The sequence below is a fragment of the Schistocerca piceifrons genome, chromosome 1 (assembly GCF_021461385.2).
Source record: "Schistocerca piceifrons isolate TAMUIC-IGC-003096 chromosome 1, iqSchPice1.1, whole genome shotgun sequence".
In the NCBI taxonomy this organism is placed as follows: Eukaryota; Metazoa; Arthropoda; class Insecta; order Orthoptera; family Acrididae; genus Schistocerca; species Schistocerca piceifrons.
In genome coordinates, this window is record NC_060138.1 from 197,483,048 (window position 1) to 197,502,035 (window position 18,988).

The following is an 18,988-nucleotide window of genomic DNA, read 5'->3' on the forward strand; positions in this document are numbered from 1 at the left end:
ACTTAGATGGTGTTATTTGTACAGTTCACTTGAGCTGACATTCTCTGTAAGCTTTTTAGTTGTGTTTTGGAAGAGTGAGGGTTCTTAAGTAAGTGTACTAATGTAAGCATACTAATTTCAAATGGCCATAAATATAGCTTTTGTGTCATGCATTTAGTATTAAGGGTAGTCAGTACCACTTAAATGATCCATAAATAATCCGTTTCTTGGGACCTTCTCAATGCATTAAAAATAAGGGTGATGCTCCAGAAAGGCCGGCCGGAGTGGCCGAGCGGTTCTAGGCGCTACAGTCTGGAACCGTGCGACCGCTACGGTCGCAGGTTCGAATCCTGCCTCGGGCATGGATGTGTGTGATGTCCTTAGGTTAGTTAGGTTTAAGTAGTTCTAGGTTCTAGGGGACTGATGACCGCAGAAGTTAAGTCCCATAGTGCTCAGAGCCATTTGAACCATTTTTTTGCTCCAGAAGGCAGATCCTTTGGGAAAGAAAACATTAAGAATGAAAATGGGAATCTATATGTACTGTAATGTATAGAATAATGTTTTTAAACGAACGGAAAATTTTTCGTTATTTACTTGATTACAGGCATGTAATTACGATGACCACAAACCCCGCTGTGTGGGGAAAGGAAGAGGCTACAAAGAAGTTCAAATGGCTCTGAGCATTATGGGACTCAACTGCTGAGGTCATTAGTCCCCTAGAACTTAGAACTAGTTAAACCTTACTAACCTAAGGACATCACAAACATCCATGCCCGAGGCAGGATTCGAACCTGCGACCGTAGCGGTCTTGCGGTTCCAGACTGCAGCGCCTTTAACCGCACGGCCACTTCGGCCGGCGGCTACAAAGAAGCTGTCCTATAATTTGGTGCATAAAATATTTAATTTTGGTTTCGATTCATACTTCATTTTCGTAACAGTTCCAAAGAGCTACCGGCCCTTGCCATGATAGCCTACACTTTCAAATTACATCTTAAAACAAGCAATTTTGTTCATCCGGAAAATTGATAACATGGTGAAAGACACTGAAAACTGTTGAATACGGAGAAATCAAGTAAAAACAGTATTACAGACCTGTTTCTCTGGCGTGAAACACTATTAGCATAGGTTATTCAATCGAATATTATGAGGGGTTGAGGGGGTGGGAATGGGGGGGGGGGGGGAACTCCTGCAGTGCTGATAACGTTTGCAGCTTGCGATACGGTCGACCGCTTACTGTGATGGAAATGACGCTACGAAGTAACAAGGTTCCGTGAAAACCCGTTACAGCGGCATTCGTGTACACATGTGGTGCTTATTTTTAGATATGATTATGAAATGAAACTAAAGTAATGCCACAGCTCAAGGTCAAGCAGTTCACTATGCAGTGGCTAGTGCAATGGCACTTTTTGGCAGTTCGTGTAGATTAACATGTACGGTGGCAAGCGTCACGAAACTTCAGAATGTAATCGACGATTTCCGAGCAGAACTAGGGGTCACAGCTTCAAGAAAAGTTGAATGAACGATACAGAATTGGTATATTCACGTTACCTGAATGCCTTCGGCCTTAGCGTACACAGTAAGGAACTGCGAGGTTGCTTGACTCAAACAGTTACGTATCATGTGGGTTACCTGCTTCGACAGCCGCTATGTCTGAAAGACAGTGGAATGGACTGTTACATGTCCACCACTATCACTTAGACAGGGAAATTTCTTGATTTTAAATTAAAAGAAAAAGAAACAGTTACTTGTGAACTTTTGTGCTGCAATCAGACTTTTTAATTTATATCAGAGAACCTTAAAAACAGAAAGTAAGTCATAGAGACAAAAGTTGCCACAACCCCATAACAAGCTTCAGTTTACCCAACGGAGGGAGCTAAGCAATCAATGAAATAAATAGTCTGTTGACTGCCATAGTAATACCTTCAAAATTAATAGTTATCTTGAAATAAATAAAAAATTGCAATGATTTGCTTTTTCTGAATGGGACCATATTCTGGAGTATTAGTTAAGTAAGTCTGTGGAATTTTTAAACATTTCATTCCATCTCATTTCTCATTTTCCAAATTACGCATTAGAAAAGACATGTTCTAGAAAGTCACCTTACTTAAATTACTTTCGTTCTTTTACTTTAACACATAGTACTTATGATTATTTCAGCCTCACAATGTGGCAACAATTGAGTAACCAATATTTCACATTTTTAGTCCTCTTTTTTAGGAACTATCATGGAGCAAACCGCTCATGAAAGACCTCAACGAACATCAATTAAACCATTATTTCAAAATAAAGTACCAGCTCTCTAATCACCCAATGAAGACCTCAAAGGAGGTCGTGAAGATATAGTAAAACTACAGGGAACAAGCACTAGTTCCACTTTTCGTTCTCAGTCTGTTGTACTTAGTTCAAAAGATAGGTACGACTGTTAATATTTTTCCACTTGCAACTCCATCGGAAGAAAATGACATTTCTTCTCTTGTTGACAGAAGTAACTTTAACGATGCTGACCGACTTGAAATATTAATCAGTATCAGAATACCTACGCTGAAAAAGAATGCGTTTGAAGTGGACTTTCGCATAATACGCAGATTATAGGGGCTAAAATTCGCGATTCAGGAAGTGGTTTACATCAATATCGATAAGCTTCGCGATTTTTCTTCTATAGTGCTTTCATTTCGGTACATTTGTACTAGAACGTTTAGTAGAATCAAATACACTTCTAAAAGTCGAAAAATGTTATAATAATGCAGCTGCTGATATTTTGGAATACTGGCCTGAATGAGCATCTTGTACCTGAGCAGCACTGACCCCCCCCCCCTCCCCCCCCCCCGCCCCTCTCACCGAAGAAAAAATTATCTTCGCCCCTAGACACACCTAGACACAAATAGCTGTTTCACTATGACAATAAAGATAATAAATCTGCTGGCAGGAACACTATTTAAGAGATGGTCGCACTTGCAAGAAACTTCTACGTTATGTGCTTTCACGCAAATTAAATGATTCAGAGATGGTACGAGCACATGGAAAAAGTTCACATATATGTGAGTGGTTCGAAGACTTCTTAAGTAATAGAACCTAGTATATTGTCTTTGATGGCGAGTGTTCACCAGAGACAAGGGTATCGTCAGGGGTGCCCCAGGGAAGTGCGATAGCACCGCTGTTGTTCTCTGTGTACATAAGAGCTCAAGATCCGCTTTGATGGCGGCATTCTTCCATATAATAGAACACCAAAGTATCTGGGCGTGACACTCGATAGAACATTGAGCTATAAACAACACCTTGTAAACACTGCTGAAAAAGTCAGATCTAGAAACAACATTGTCCAAAAGCTTTGTGGCACTAGTTGGGGGTCCACTGCCTCCGTTCTGCGTAGCTTTGCACTAGGACTTGTCTATTCTGCAGCAGAGTACTGTTCCCCAATATGGTTAAATAGTGCTCACATCAAGAAGGTGGATGCAGTCTTGAACCAAACGATGAGGATTATCTCTGGAACGATCGGGTCAACTCCTGTCCAATGGCTGCCTGTATTGAGCCATATCCCGCCGTCACATTTGCGCAGAGAACACGCACTTGTCAGGGAGTGTCGAAAAATCCAAAATAGCCCAGATCTTCCTATCCACACCCTGAGTAATGGAATTGAGCAAAATAGATTGAAATCCAGACACCCCCCTCTCGCAAGTGCCAAAGATCTGGTAAAGAACGCATTTATTCTTGAGGACCGCTGGAGAGAAGAATGGGAGGAAAAGACACCGCCTCAGGTTAACACCTTATTGGGAACATCTAACAGACCTCGGGGCTTTGACTTGCCCCGCAAAATCTGGTCTACCCTTAACAGGATCAGGACGAGCCACGGCCGTTGTGCGGACTCTTTGTACAAATGGAGCATAGTGCCATCACCACAGTGCGACTGCGGCGCTGACAGGCAGACAATTCACCATATCGCGGTAGAATGCCCTCTGAGGGCCTACCCTGGGCCAACAAGGGACTTCATGGATGCGACTAACAGTGCAATCGATTATATTTCTAACCTAGATGTTTGTTTGTGATATTGTAACTGTTTTGTGTGTTATGTACTTTTAGATTTTTCATACGTGATTTGTACTTGCCATACGCTAAATAAAAAATAAGTGATTTGGTGGACAGGGTAGGCAGCATTCTGCTGTTGTTTGCTGATGATGTCGCGGTGTACGGCAAGGTGTCGAAGTTGAGTGACTGTAGCAAAATACAAGACGATTTAGACAAAATTTCTAGTTGGTGTGACGAAAGGCAGCTGGTTTTAAATATAGAGAAATGTAAGTTGTTGGGGCTAAGTAGGAAGTACAAACTTGTAATGTTCGGATACAGTATTACTAATGTCCTGCTTGGTACAATCAAGTAGTTTAAATATCTGGACGTAACGTTGTAAACCTTTATGAAATGGAACGAGCATGTGAGAACCGTGGTAGGGAAGACAAATGGTCGACTTCGGTTTTTTGGGAAATTTTAGAAAGGAGACGTTCTCCAGCAAAGGGGACCGCATATAGGATGCTGGTGCGACCTATTCTTGCGTACTGCTCAAATGTTTGGGATCCGTACCAGGTTGGATTGTAGGAAGACATCGAAGCAATTCAGAGATGGGCTGCTAGATTTGTTACCGGTATGTTCGAATAATACGCAAATGTTACGGACCTGTTTCGGGAACTTAAATGGGAATCTCTGGAGGGAATACGACGTTCTTTGCAAGAAACACTATTAAGAAAATTTAGAGAACCGGCATCTGGATCTGAAAGTCACACGATTCTATTGCCACCAACATACATTGCGCTTGAGGGTGTAATGGTACTTGAATTACGCAACCATTACGGCACCTCACCTGAACCACTCGATACCAGCTATATTCTACTGTGTTTCTGTTAACTACTTAACATATTTCTGAGACAACATTCAGATCTGATTTCATTTGTGATACATCGATATGTTTATATTGCAATAATATCATTCTTATGTGTATTCTTTCTTTTGTCACTATGATCTTTGACGTACTTGTAACTCTTGATTTTTGGGCGCGTAAGCGATTATTAATTAGTTGTTAACTTGTTAGAGAGTCGGACCTGGAGAAAGTCAAGTGTTGGGCGTCATGTTGGAAAGACGCATATTGTAGTCCGCTTATAAAATGTGAACTTTAACAGTGACTGTGAGGAAGATGATTTCAAGTATGTTTCGTATTGTGAAGTGATGTTTGTGTGTCACGTGATATTGCAATAAAAGCAATTAAAAGAAAGTGTAACTTAATTTCGGAGTGCTGATTATTTTTTTACATCACCATTGTCCAGCAAAAGTGTAATCTTCAAGAATGGTTTGTGAAGCGCATCCATAAAACTTTTGAATATAGCACAATAAAACCTAGGCCTCTTTGCATTCGAGCTTGGAATCATAACCACCTAGATTTTCAACGATTGAAACATGATTTTACTACGAGAACAGCGTGGGAAACACGAAAAGATGAGTGCCTAGTTTTTTGATTATTACATGAAATGACTTTATTAACCGTGCTATAATGACACCTGCCACATAATATGAGTGTTGTTGCCCGAAAATGCAGTATTTAGCAGCGTGAGCAACACCACAATCGTTATTAAATGCTGACCTTTGTTGTGGTAGGGTTGTTAGAAGGGCCACGAAGTTAAGATACGAGAAATTAGGGCTCATATAGAGGCATCTAGATAATCGTTTTTGCCTCGCTCTATTTGTGAGTGGAACAGGAAAGGAAATGACTAGCAGCGGCACAGAGTACCCTCCGCTACGCACCATACGGTGCCTTGCGGGGTGTCCGTATAGATACAAATGTAGATGTAGAAGACATAAGACTTCAGAAGCCTTATATCCACTTGTTTATTGAATTGCAAAAACACGGTAATCTTAATTGTTAGACTTTCTTGGTGTCAGTGTAATTACATCTGTGTTGTAAACTCCCTATCATGTCTATAGTTAGCGGGGCTGAAGGGAAATCTGTCTGAGAACTGTGTATCTTTAATGAAATCTCAATCACGTGTTCACAACGCATTCGTCCGCAGACAGCAAAGGACCCTGCTTGTCCTGACAGCTGAAGCTACCCGAATATCCCTGCGGCAGGCGATGTTGCGGCTTTGCGGATGTCTTGAACAAGTTTGTTTGTATGACCGGGAGAATTCACTACTAGATATTCACAGTTTACGTGCAAACCAGCCGTCAGTTCCATCAACTCACCCTTCATCCAATTCGCTGTTGACACTGGACGCGTACACCACGAGAGTTGTAGGTAGGTCGACGCCAGGCAGAGAGGCAATGATGTCCACCGTCGCTTCCTCAGACCCCACGTTCATCGCCACAACTGTAGCGTCGTTCTGCGTCCTGTAATGCAGAAAGATGTTTGAATTATCACGCCAAATGCATTACGTTAGACTTCGTCCAAGAAAGGAAGAATGGAGGTTGGTTTCAATAGGAAATTTTTTAACTTTGTTACTTATAAGTTTGTATATTTTTAACAAACAGGTGTTTATGGACGTCGCAACAGTGTGAACGTATTATCACATCTGAATTAAATTCTATTGTTAAGTGATCTAAACTGATATATAACTAGAGGGGAGCTCATTATTTTGTCCACAAAATACGTATAATTCGCAAGTGGATGAAAGTAATATGAATATCGTTTCTGGTAACTAATTCACCCTTCTGCTGCAAAAACTACACCAGATCGAAGTCTTTACAAAGCCATGAGAGGGGCGTCATCTTTTGAACTGGCATGTTCCATCTCTACAAAGGCGTGCGAGGGACATCGTCTTTTGAACCAACATGTCCCATCTGCGCTACAGGCACATTAACGCCACTGAAGCACGGGTCTGCACCCCCAAGGAATTGGAGAGACCAAGGCGACGCGGGTCATAATGAAGGGACAATCGACACTGAATATCGTAACTCGTTCTAAATTGGGTTCGTCATAAGAATAAACCTGATGTAAACATTACCCCACGTATTCTTCAGCGTCTGCTTGAATCTCATTGGATTTCGTTTCACGAGGAGCGGAAGCCAAGCTGTATCCAGTACAGTCGAGTATGATCATAAGGATACGTATTATGCTGTGTTACACTCACAGAGACTGAGCGATAGTGCGGGACAACAGCTTTACCGGCGCATTTAACTTGGACAGAACTGGCCAGCCACCTGGTCCAGTTAACACGGAATTATATGAGCAGTTGCAGTTCAAACGTAAAAAGAAACGATCAGAGAAATAATATAATTTCGAATGTCACTTAATTTTTAAAGAGAATGAAACAATATTCGGCAGAACTCCAGCACTACCGCACGCTTCTTAGGTGACCAGACGGAGAGCATAAAATGCTCGCATCTCACCTAACATAGCATTCCAAATACAAACACTAGTGATGAAAATTTCAAACATCAACAAAAAGTAATTCTTCTGAGTGAGCTACGTGTGACGCAAAAGCGTACCGCAGGGATTTCATCGAATTGTTCAATACTGGAGCAACTGAACGTCTTAATTACAGTCTGATAATCTCTTAGCTCCTTCCTTATCCAAATCTGAGCAATAAATTTCAGTTCTGTAACTGTCATCTACGTTGATCACGGGTCAACCAACAACAGAATTCACGAACCCACCCAGCTGCCACATTTTCTGCACCTCTTTCATGATGTGGCGTTCTATAACGCGCCAGTGACATGTGAAAAAGCTGCATGGGTTAGTTCCAGTACGTCTGGCAGCTTAACAGTCTTGTTATTTCTCGCCACAAATCCCTTAACTTGGCTCCAGATCCGTTTTACTGGGTTCGTATCGTAACGGCACAGTGGGAGATGTAAAAATGCAACATTTTTTTGGTGTGATCGACGTCATGAAAATTATTGTTATTTATGTTTTACGACACTAATTCACATTGGTTCGAGTGAGACTACATGTGTGGTATAAAACAATGAACATAGTCTATTAACAGAGTATTGATTTTTCATTTTTGGCCTGAAAAATTAAACTGTAATGTCTTCTTAATTCGAGCTACTTTTATCAACAATCTTTCATAAATATCGACAGCGAAGAATTCACATTTGAAATAAAAACAGGCACTTCGCGTGCAATATTTAATTAGAAACAAGACGACATGCATTATTCATAACAAATGATGATGAGTTTTACAATTGCATAATGTGGTTACTTCAAAGTGAACGAAAAAAGCGATGACCAAGGCCGAACTTGAACCACCGAGTCATGAACTGCACCAGACAGTTAATCTATTATGGTACCGATTCCGCTACACGTACAGTGTACAGGTACACCTCAACAGTATCAAATACCATCGCTCGCGAAACTTCAAAGCCGACTTTTTATGTAAATGTATTAACAAAATTACGAACAATCTATTTTTCGCCACTTTTTAACCGTTTCGCACACGCATATTTCACTACGGAGCAGGTAGCAGCCTCAGCCATTTTCATACTGCGTATTGACAGAGCGACAATCGGAGCAAAACAGTACAGAGACTGTGACCGTACACGATTTCTGAAATAGAAGCTACAAAGCTAAAGCGTGATTAAGAAGAACTTTGATGGCTGTTAGTACATTAGAATATCTTAAGTTTCATTTTGCCGGCCGCGGTGGTCTAGCGGTTCTAGGCGCGCAGTCCGGAACCGCGCGGCTGCTACGGTCGCAGGTTCGAATCCTGCCTCGGGCATGGATGTGTGTGATGTCCTTGGGTTAGTTAGGTTTAAGTAGTTCTAAGTTCTAGGGGACTGATGACCACAGATGTTAAGTCCCATAGTGCTCAGAGCCATTTGAACTACTTTGAAAGATTCATTTAACGTAACTTAGCAATAGGATATCTAATTTATAAGTAGAGCCTAATTCCAAGAGCGCAAGAACACCAGTGTACATGTGTTACGGCTTCTGACCGATCATCGCGTTTGTGTTTGTGTACATCGGGTTTATTCTTAATGATGAACAGAGCATAGAGCCAGAGGATTGACCTCTGTAACCAGGAAGGACAGGAAAAAACGTGTGCCGACAGAGACTGCGTCTATCTAATCAAGGCGAAAATTTTAGATTTCGTTAGTTCAAATGGTTCAAATGGCTCTGAGCACTATGCGACTTAACTTCTGAGGTCATCAGTCGCCTAGAACTTAGAACTAATTAAACCTAACTAACCTAAGGACATCACACACATCCGTGCCGGCAGCAGGTTTCGAACCTGCGACCGTAGCGGTCCCTCGGCTCCAGACTGTAGCGCCTAGAACCGCACGGCCACTCAGGCCGGCGATTTCATTAGTCTACAGTACCCACGGAGCAGGCAGTGAATTATGGACCTGAGGTGCCACTGAGTAACTGTGTAAAAACTCCGACAGAAAAACTGTCAGATATCTTTGAGTGGCTGAACATCTGTATGCCTGGAAATATAGGCTATTTCAAAAATATTTCGCTGATTTCAAAGGCTATATCTTGTACATGAATGAATATGGAGGCTTGGGATGAATATTGGCGCTGTAGTTGAGCTCATAGATCCTGTGGGTGTCGACAGCGATCTCCTATGCGCAGTTACCTCGCTTGCCCGTTCTTTACACGATGTGAGTTCGATATCAATACACAGCACCAAATAGCGTTTTGCCTTCCCCATTTCAACGGGTTCAATTGGGTTAGAAATGTGTGGCGTGATATTTGACGGGAATACGGCACTGCACCTTGTCCCCTGCAGCTCGAAGCATTCGACTATAGGACCAGAAGTTTCAAGACACTGGCTGTTTATGTAACTCCACAGGTCGCCCGGTGTGCTCGCTCACGACTAAGAGCTATTTCACAGAGCTTTGCAGTCAGTCCACAGAAAACTGCTCATGGTGCGAACCAGGACTTTACCTCTACCCACGTGTCTGTCTAGAGTTTGGCACACTGATGTTTACGTTTCAAACCACACAGGACTCAATTGTTACAAGCACTCAACGACGGTGGAAAATAATAACGTTCTGAGTGTTCTGAATCTCTTCGGGGCATGGAAATGAAAGATAATAATTTTATTTCACATTTAGCGTTCAGTGATGAGGCTAACAAGGACACCACCCGGTAACCGGATTTTTGTGTTTTTTATTATTTTTTTTATGGTACATGAAGTTCAGACTCAAACATCAATGGCCCAAAGATGTTCGATGCTAGTCTCAAAAACTCTCGAGAGAATCGGCTTTGAAGTTTTTCAAGTAACCTTATTTACAAAAATTATGGTGGTTTTCAGGACGGGCCATGTGATTGAGTCAATAGTGTTCAAGAATGACGGGTTATCAAAAAGTTGCTGGCTCATACCTCGCTATGGTCTTTTCTATTCGTGGTATTTTTTCGTTTAATTTCGAGTATCTATATCATTTACATTTAAAATTCATTAAATATATGCTAATTAACGCATATTAATTCAACATTTTTATGAATAATGCACATCTTCTTCATTCTAATTACATATCACACGCAAAATTCCAGTTTTTATTGGAAATATAAATTCTTAATTATCGGCATTTTGTGAGACTGTCAACAAAATCGTATTTTTTTTTTATTTGAACAATCTTTATTGAAAAGAAACAACGGCCTTGCCGCAGTGGTAACACCAGTTGCCGTCGATCACCGATGTTAAGGACTGTCGGGCTTGGTTAGCACCGAGATAGGTGACCATTCGCGTCTTCAAATGGTTCAAATGGCTCTGAGCACTATGGGACTTAACATCTATGGTCATCAGTCCCCTAGAACTTACAACTACTTAAACCTAACTAACCTAAGGACATCACACACATCCATGCCCGAAGCAGGATTCGAACCTGCGACCGTAGCGGTCACGCGGTTCCAGACTGAAGCGCCTAGAACCACACGGCCACACCGGCCGGCATTCGCGTCTTCCGAGAGTTGATAGCAATTGGGGTGTACTCAGCCCGTGTGAGGATGATTGAGGAGTTACTTGACTGGGAAGTAGCTGCTCCGGTCACGAAAACTGACAACGGCCGGAAGAGCGGCGTGCTGACCACATGGTCCTCCATATCCACATCCATTGACGTCTATCGGCTGAGGATAACACGGCGGTCGGTAGGTACCGTTGGAGCTTTCGGGGCTTGCTCGGACGGAGAGTTTATTGAAATAAAACGCGTGTACGGCATTTCTAGCCAGTAGATTCGTTCTGGAGCTGTTCAGCCGCCTAGTGCAAGTCTTTCACTGTATTTGACGCCACTTAGGCGATTTCCTCGTCGATGATGGTGACTGTAAACGACACACCTAATCTCGAGAGAAAAAAATCCCTAACCCGGCCAGGATTCGAAATCGGGGTCCCACAACCGACAATCAGCAACGCTAACCACAAGGTGACAAGCTGGTGGCACGATATTTAATGACCATCTTTTATAAAATAACTACAATTAAGAGTTTACATTTGCAGTGTGTGCGATATGTAATATAAACAAGAAGACGTTCATTTTTCTTAATAAGTAACTATCAGATTGCCCTAATTGGCATATATTTGAGAAATTTTATATTGAACGTTGTGTAAGTATTCGAACTGAAGGAAAAACCAAAACGGAAAAAAAGATGACGGAGATTCGAACCTGAGCACCCAGTTGTTTTACCAAGATGTTACCGAGTTTTTCTTTATTCCACAAAAACAGTAACAAAAATGACTGGCTTACAATGAAATTACGCAAATAGGGTGACAGATAAGTGCAGTCATAAATTACAGCATTCATAGAATGAGGGATTATATTCAGTCTTTAGCAGTAGCACACATTTAGTACCTTCACTGTCATCTTCAGAGTGAGCCATGCGGCAGGTCGCGAAAATGAACTTCTCTTCACTGGCTTACAGTTCCTCCGAAATCTTCAAAGTCTATTTTTAAGAGTTGCTTCTAACAGCTTTGGGCCATTCCTATTTAAGTTCTGAACTTCGCGTGCAATAAATATAAAAAAATTACAAGAATCCGACTGATGGGTGATGCTCTTGTAAGATCCATTCAAAGGGGAACGTCAACCACCTATTTTTTCCCGCTTTTTCGGAATAGGAATCACGTACGTGGAAATGATGAAGATTTGGTTTTCTCCACAATTACGAGAACGTATCGAAAATTCCATTTTTGAACATAATGGAGCACCACTGCACAGATATCTGAATGTGACAGCGTTAGGTATGTTTATAAATAATTCTTCTATTATCGAAAATTTTTTCGATGTTTAAAGTGTACCGCAAGTTGTGTGTGAGACTCAGCACGAATGGACCATAAGAAAACTCAAAGTCAACGAAATGAAGCAGACTCTCACATATCGACGACATCACGTAGAAATGGGAATCATTTCCCGAAACGTGTCGTGTGAAAAGTACCGTATGAAAAGAAATCGTCACTGGTAACAGAATTATTATTTATAAAAAAACCTATTCATTTCAGTTTTGCAGGCTTTCAAAACCATTTATAAGGCATCAAATCAGAGTAACAGCGTTTCTTAACAGTGATCTGCCTCAAATGGCTCTGAGCACTATGGGCTTAAATCCATGGTCATCAGTCCCCTAGAACTCAGAACTACTTAAACCTAACTAACCTAAGGATATCACATAACACCCAGTCATCACGAGGCAGAGAAAATCCCTGTCCCCGCCGGGAATCGAACCCGGGAACCCGGGCGTGGGAAGCGAGAACGCTACCGCACGACCACGACCTGCGGACGATCTGCCTCAACGATGAATCGGTCGTATGTAGTGTACGGATCTTGCGTTTCATTGTTGGCTTCCATGGTCGCCTTATTTCACGGTGTGTGGGGTTCTTGTGGGCTATGAAAGACTCTGCCTATGTAGCTTCCCTTTCACATACTTTAGGATGAACTTCGACGCAGAATAGCAACAGAAATGAATGCAACATCTCCAGACGTGATGGCGAAAGTCTGGGCCGAATGTGACTCCCGCCAACAGAGAGCACACTTAACATTTTCGAAAGTTAAACGAAAACTTTGTTCGAAAACTAAATGTAAAAATCACCCCAATATTTTATGCGTATGTATGTAAAAAGTACTCCCTTGTATTTTCGGATAGCTCTTTTTAAATAAAAAAGTTTTTCGTCTTTTTCGTTCTTCTTCTTTCTTCAAGTGTCACACACTTGCCTGTTATGTTCTCTTGTGCACTGCTTTCATGCTCCGTGATAGTTATTTGATATCTCCACCCGTTTCTTGATCTATCTACTGTACTGATCTTTTCCTTGTTGGTCGACAGTTAATTATAATTTCACGCATCCTATTTTCATTCATGTTTGCGACATGTTTCTTCAATTATTTCTATGCTCTTGGATCTGTTCATTTACGCTTTCAAGCCCTCGTTCTTGTCTTCATTCATGTAGAACACACAATCTACTTAAATCAGATGAGTCTTTTTGAAAAGCCCTGTAATAATGGTGAAGGGAGTCGTATGTAGACGCAACAGCGGCAACAGCAATAGTAGTAATAGTAGTAGTAGTAGCAGTAGCAAAAATATGGATGATGATGATGGTAGTATTAGCTTATTAATAGTGATAGTAATAGCTATTGCAGATAGAAAATTTGGTCTATTGTAGAATACTGGGTAGTGGGCTATAATAAAGAGCAAAAAATAAAGAGTAGTGTTTAGCAGAAAGTCAACGTTATAATGTGTATTCCACACTTAAAGAGCCTTGTTAACCTACCAGGTGGTCATAATTAAACTGCAACTACTCACAGGCGTCCAGTGTGGACTGTAATTATCGTATGGCAGCGAAACTTGGTAGATATGCTAATGCGTTAATGTTTAACTGATTTATTCTGGAAAAAAGACACAGAGGTCCAACGTAGACTGTAATTATCGTACGGCAGCGAAACTTGGTAATATACTAAAGCGTTGATGTGGAACGGATGCACTCTGGAAAAAAAAAAAACATTTCCAATTTCGGCCACCAAGTGCAAATCTGACAATGAACAGCGTCTCTTCGACGTCTCCTGTGCTCATATTGAACAAGTTGTGTAAGCGGAGTAAACAATAAAATCAACATTGTCATTCTCGCTTATTTTGCCTTTTTTGCCCACACCCCTTCCCCATATATTGCAGGTGAAAACATTTTTATACAAATTTCCTCCATTCACAGCGACAGATTTGCACCGTGTTGCCAATATTGGAACTATGTTTTTCCAGTGTATGTCGGTTCCGAAAGTAACGCATTGGAACATCTACAAAGTTTCGCTTCTGTACGACAATTACAGCCCACCTCCGATCTCTGTGAGTATCTGTACACTGATTATAGCCTCCGGGTACTTTAATGCGGATTAGACATGAAAATGGAACTCTACAAGGTTGGTAGGGGTGTGCAAGTGGAACCTACTGCCCCCTGCTGAAGAGGAAGACGCTTCCCGTGCTGGTGACGGTGGCGTTGCTGTTATGGTGGGACTCGTCCAGCCGCAGCTGGGCCAGCAGGCGGTACGTCTTGATGTGGCTGCGGCCGTCCACCGAGTCCTGGAGTGCGGCGTTCAGTGTCGGGTAGTTGGGGTTCACGGGCAGCCACGTCACGTCCGCCGTGCTGAAGCCTGCGCACAAGAGCCAAGCATACGCAACCGCAGCCTCCCACTTCAACACGCGTATTGTAGTCTAAAACTGAAACAAGCTCTTTCACTGTGAAAAATAGATACTATTCTTTTCGTTTGCATTTCTGTATCCAAGCTGCACTTGCTGCTTTCCGATTTAACTGATATCGATTTCCAAGCTACGATATTTTTTTAGGCATCTAGATATTAATACCAATTCAGCTACAACTAACACAGGTCAACGCTGAAAGAACGCTTTTTGACTGAAGTGGGATATTTTTTTTTTTATTTTTAGTGATCTGGATTTTCATATGATAAAAAATGCCGTATCACCCACTATTTGTTTTACAACGAAGTCAGTACTGGAAAAGGCATTTTAGCAATTTTAATTACGAGGGTTGGAACTCTAATACATAGAACTATTTCTTTACAGCGCGTACAAAATAGATAAGTGTTTCATAGTTTTACTGATCTTCATAGTAGTCACCAGCATTGTGTATAGCCCGTTGCCAGGAATGTGGATGTCGTAGGATACTCTCAGCAGTGCCAGTTGTGTTGACAAGTTCGAGCGGCGTGGTCTATTGTCCGACAAATTTGTAGCAAAAAGCGTTTGGCGTCATTGGCCGGGAGCCCCCTTGCGGGGCAAGTCCGGGCGCCTTAGTGCAGGTCTGCGCGCCGGATGGGGATGAAATGATGATGAAGACAACACAACACCCAGTCCCTGAACGGAGAGAATCTCCAACCCACCCGGGAATCGAAGCGGGGCCCGTAGGACGGCAATCCGTCACGCTGCCCACTCAGCTATCGAGGAGGACGAATTTGTAGCACTTCTGAAGCGAATGCTGTGAAGTGTTTCCTTCAGTTTGGAAATCGAGTTGAACCCACGAAGGCTTAAGTCAGGGGAGTGCAGTAGGTGGTACAGCACTTAGCAGCCCCATCAGTCAAACACATCAGTAATAGCTTGCACTGTACGTGCTTGAGCATTGACCTGCAAAATAATGGCCAGCTCCTACAGAAAGTGTCGTCGCTTCTGTCTCTATGCTGTTCATTTTTGGAACACAACCTACGACCAGCTTAGAGAAAGAAGTGATGACACTTTCTGCAGGACCTGACTATCATTTTGCAGGACAATGCTCAAGCACGTACAGCGCACGCTGTTGCTGATTTGTTTGAGTGATGGGGTTTCTAAGTCCAATACCACCTCCTGCACTCCCCTGACTTAAGCCTTCGTGAGTTCAACTCGATTTCTAAGCTGAAGGAAACACTTCACGGCATTTGCTTCAGAACTGCTCCAAGTTCGTCGGGCAATAGACAGCGCCGCTCGAACTGTCAACTCAATTGGCACTGCTAAGAGTATCCTCCGACTTCCACATCGCTGGCAACAGGTTACACACAATGCTGCTGACTACTTTGAAGGTCAATAAAACTTTGAAACACATATCTATTTTGTACGTGCTGTAAATAAATAGCTGTCACTATTAAAGTTCTGACCCTCGTATATATATTTCATATACCATCTCAATAAATAATAATGTGAAGTTTATAATATTTTGGCGTAAGAATCTGATTGATTACAAAATATTGTATTATCACCACATATTAATTTCAGCGTAATAAAATAGCCCATGAAAGCAATAGCCAGAGATGGGAAATGCCTCATTTATCTCAGGGTGAAGTTAGAAACTGAAAGTAAGGACTAGCTGTTGGACCTGATATTCGAAAAATGATATCCACTTACACCTCTGAAACAAAAATAACTGGGTGTGAGAGGAAGGTTTTCTACCATTCAACGAGGTTGTTACTGAGGTATTAGAGAACAAAACCTACCCACACTATTTTTCTCGTGTAATCAACATGCTGAGAAATGGCAAAACGTTAGATTCGTTGATGAGCCTGAAATTCACTTTCTGAACAGTCACCGTCTTTCCTAGAAAATTTGAGTGGTGTTGTATTTTCATGTTTGTACCGCAATACAACCTCCGCACATATTGAAAAAGTTACATGTGTATTGCTCATTTGCAGTTTTTAACTGTGAAAGAGCTGTTGGTGATAGAACAAAACTGGGATTCATTCCTTCTCCCTATACCCTCCAAAACAATCAACAGAATGTAATATTAACTAATCATAAAATATTTATTCGTTGGCCCATGTAATGTACATGTAGCTACTAGCCTGATCCGTGGTACTGGAACATAAATTACTAATAAGAATAGAGTAACATACAGTAACCATACGTCTAATACTGTGTATTTAATCAGATCACATCCTAAAAGTGAAGTATTGAGACTTCACCTCATACTACGTTACAAAATTACTGGAGAGTTTATTTTTTAATGAATGTTTATTAACCTCCAAGTGTAAACTACGCTGGGGATCAAAATTACTAGCAGCTGTGAGGATATATAAAAGAAGAAGATGAGAACATCAGGCTGACGTATCAATGCTAAGCGAAGAGTAGTATTTGTATGTGAAAGCTAAGGAGAAGAGCAACTTTGTAGTAATTTGTGTGCAAGAGCATTAAAAGACTCCTGAAGATGGAGCTGTGTGGTTTTTAAATCGATAACTATTTAACAGGAAAACAAAAGGTGCAGCTCTTCGGGTACATGATTAAAAAGCGAATAAATATATATATTTTTTATTATCCGTCGTGAAATTTTAGGAGTGAAATACCCACCATCTTCCCCCACAATGAAAGTTGCAATATTAAAGGAACACGAGCTAACTTCACTGATAGTGGATCAGTAAATGGATCCTAGGAACTGCCCAGGCATTTTCTGTCAAATTTAAATCAAAATTGTGGGACTGGGAGCTGAAACTTACTTCTTCCGAATAGGAGTTGCACAGCTTGACCGCCGTGCTTCTATTCGCAATACCTGTCAACGGAGTACCAACAAGATAGCACCTACTTGTGGCACATCAACGATGCTACTATCTGGTGATACGTATAGCACTTATTTAGGTGAAATAACACGACCAGTGTTTCTAAATAAAGCGAAACAGCAAATATCTTTGAAAATATAATAAGGACAACAGTTTACCACGGGACATGGAGAAAGATGGCAGGTTGGGGTTTAGCGCCTCGTCAACGCCCTACGTTGGACAGGACAGCAATGGGGAATAAAATCGACATTATCAATTTCAGGTGAACCATTTTAGCATTTACCTTAATAGGCTTAGGCAACCGCGTGTAACCTTCAGAGCCGGACGGATAATTCATCTTTGCTCCTCCAGAATTCTAGAGTTAGAGCCCCGTTCCTTTATCATTGCGCCACCTCAGCCAGTGGAAACAGTGGACGTGAGTATGGGGTGCTTGGGACAGTTCGAGAGGAAAGTGCTAGTTTTTTTCGTCTTGCTTCATAATGAAGAGTGAACCTACAAGATTCCTGCCTGGTTGCCGTTAATGGTCATCTACTTTAGATGAAATTAAGGAAACGTGCTGACTTCCCCGAAGAAAACAATTCGTTGCAAATTACCGCCCGAACAGCCCTTCACGGTCTCCTAGGTACAAAAAGGGAAGGAGGATTAGGGTTTCGTGTGTAAATTCAGCCAACCTGGTATGTGTCTTATGAGATTTAGGGAAATAACGTAAAAATTGTCTGGATGGTCAAATGGGGATACGAACCTCTGTCTTTGAAGTCCATTGCCACACCACAATGCCTTCCAGCCAGCCCTGTCATGGCATACCCTCTCCCCTGGCACAAAGCATGTGATCCAAGCAGTCTGCAGAGCACCCATACCTGCATTCTTGGAGTCGTCCCACTGGAACGGCGTCCTCTGTGGGTCCCTGGAACTTCCCAGCGTGACGTTATCTGCGCACCCTTGCGGGTCCTGAGCCACCTCGCACGTCATGTTGTAGTTGTCCTCCATACCGATTTCCTCTCCATTGTAGGTGACGGCGGTTCCCGGCAGCAACGTCACCAACATGTTCATCCCATCCACCATCTCTGGGCTGTACCGGCTGGCCACGCGGTGCTGGTCGTGGTTGCCGATCTGAGAGCAAATACCGTATCTAACTTTTCACTTTCACCACTAAGGTCTACTACCATACAAGTTATGTATGGGGTTAATCATAAGATCTCCGTGCTTTCAGACAACTGTATGAAAAATACAGAGACATACAGACAATAGACACATACAGTGGATAAAGGATTTCCCCAAGTCTTTTACTCAGATTACAGGTGATGAATTTGGTCACTGTTCGTTAGGCGGCAAGCGGCTACACATGTGTGCAGTTAAATGAAGTACAAGGTAAGGAAAGTAATGAGACTGACTTTTTATCCACTAAAGTTTTTATTTTTTTAAACAACAATATTGTTCCTTTCAGAGTTGTTACCTGCGGCATCTATACATCGCCGGAGCTTTTCTTCCCAGTCATGGTAGCAGCTTGGAAAGGCTTCAACTGGTAGGGCCTTTAACATGTCGGTCACGAAGTTTTGAATGTTCTCCAGAAAGCCAAAATGATGTCCTTCGG

At 41.9% G+C, this 18,988-nt stretch overlaps 1 protein-coding gene across 1 annotated transcript in view; it reads right to left on the reverse strand.

Moving 5' to 3' along the window:
- LOC124799212 overlaps positions 1-18,988 on the reverse strand; it is a 333,002-nt gene that overhangs the window by 233,069 nt on the left and 80,945 nt on the right. Inside the window, exons 7-10 of the mRNA XM_047262783.1 lie at positions 18,255-18,507; positions 14,319-14,520; positions 6,202-6,345; positions 6,069-6,111 (exon numbers count right to left, since the gene is read on the reverse strand). Of these exons, the coding sequence (XP_047118739.1) occupies positions 6,069-6,111; positions 6,202-6,345; positions 14,319-14,520; positions 18,255-18,507 (642 nt within the window). The remainder of the gene's footprint in view (positions 1-6,068; positions 6,112-6,201; positions 6,346-14,318; positions 14,521-18,254; positions 18,508-18,988) is intronic.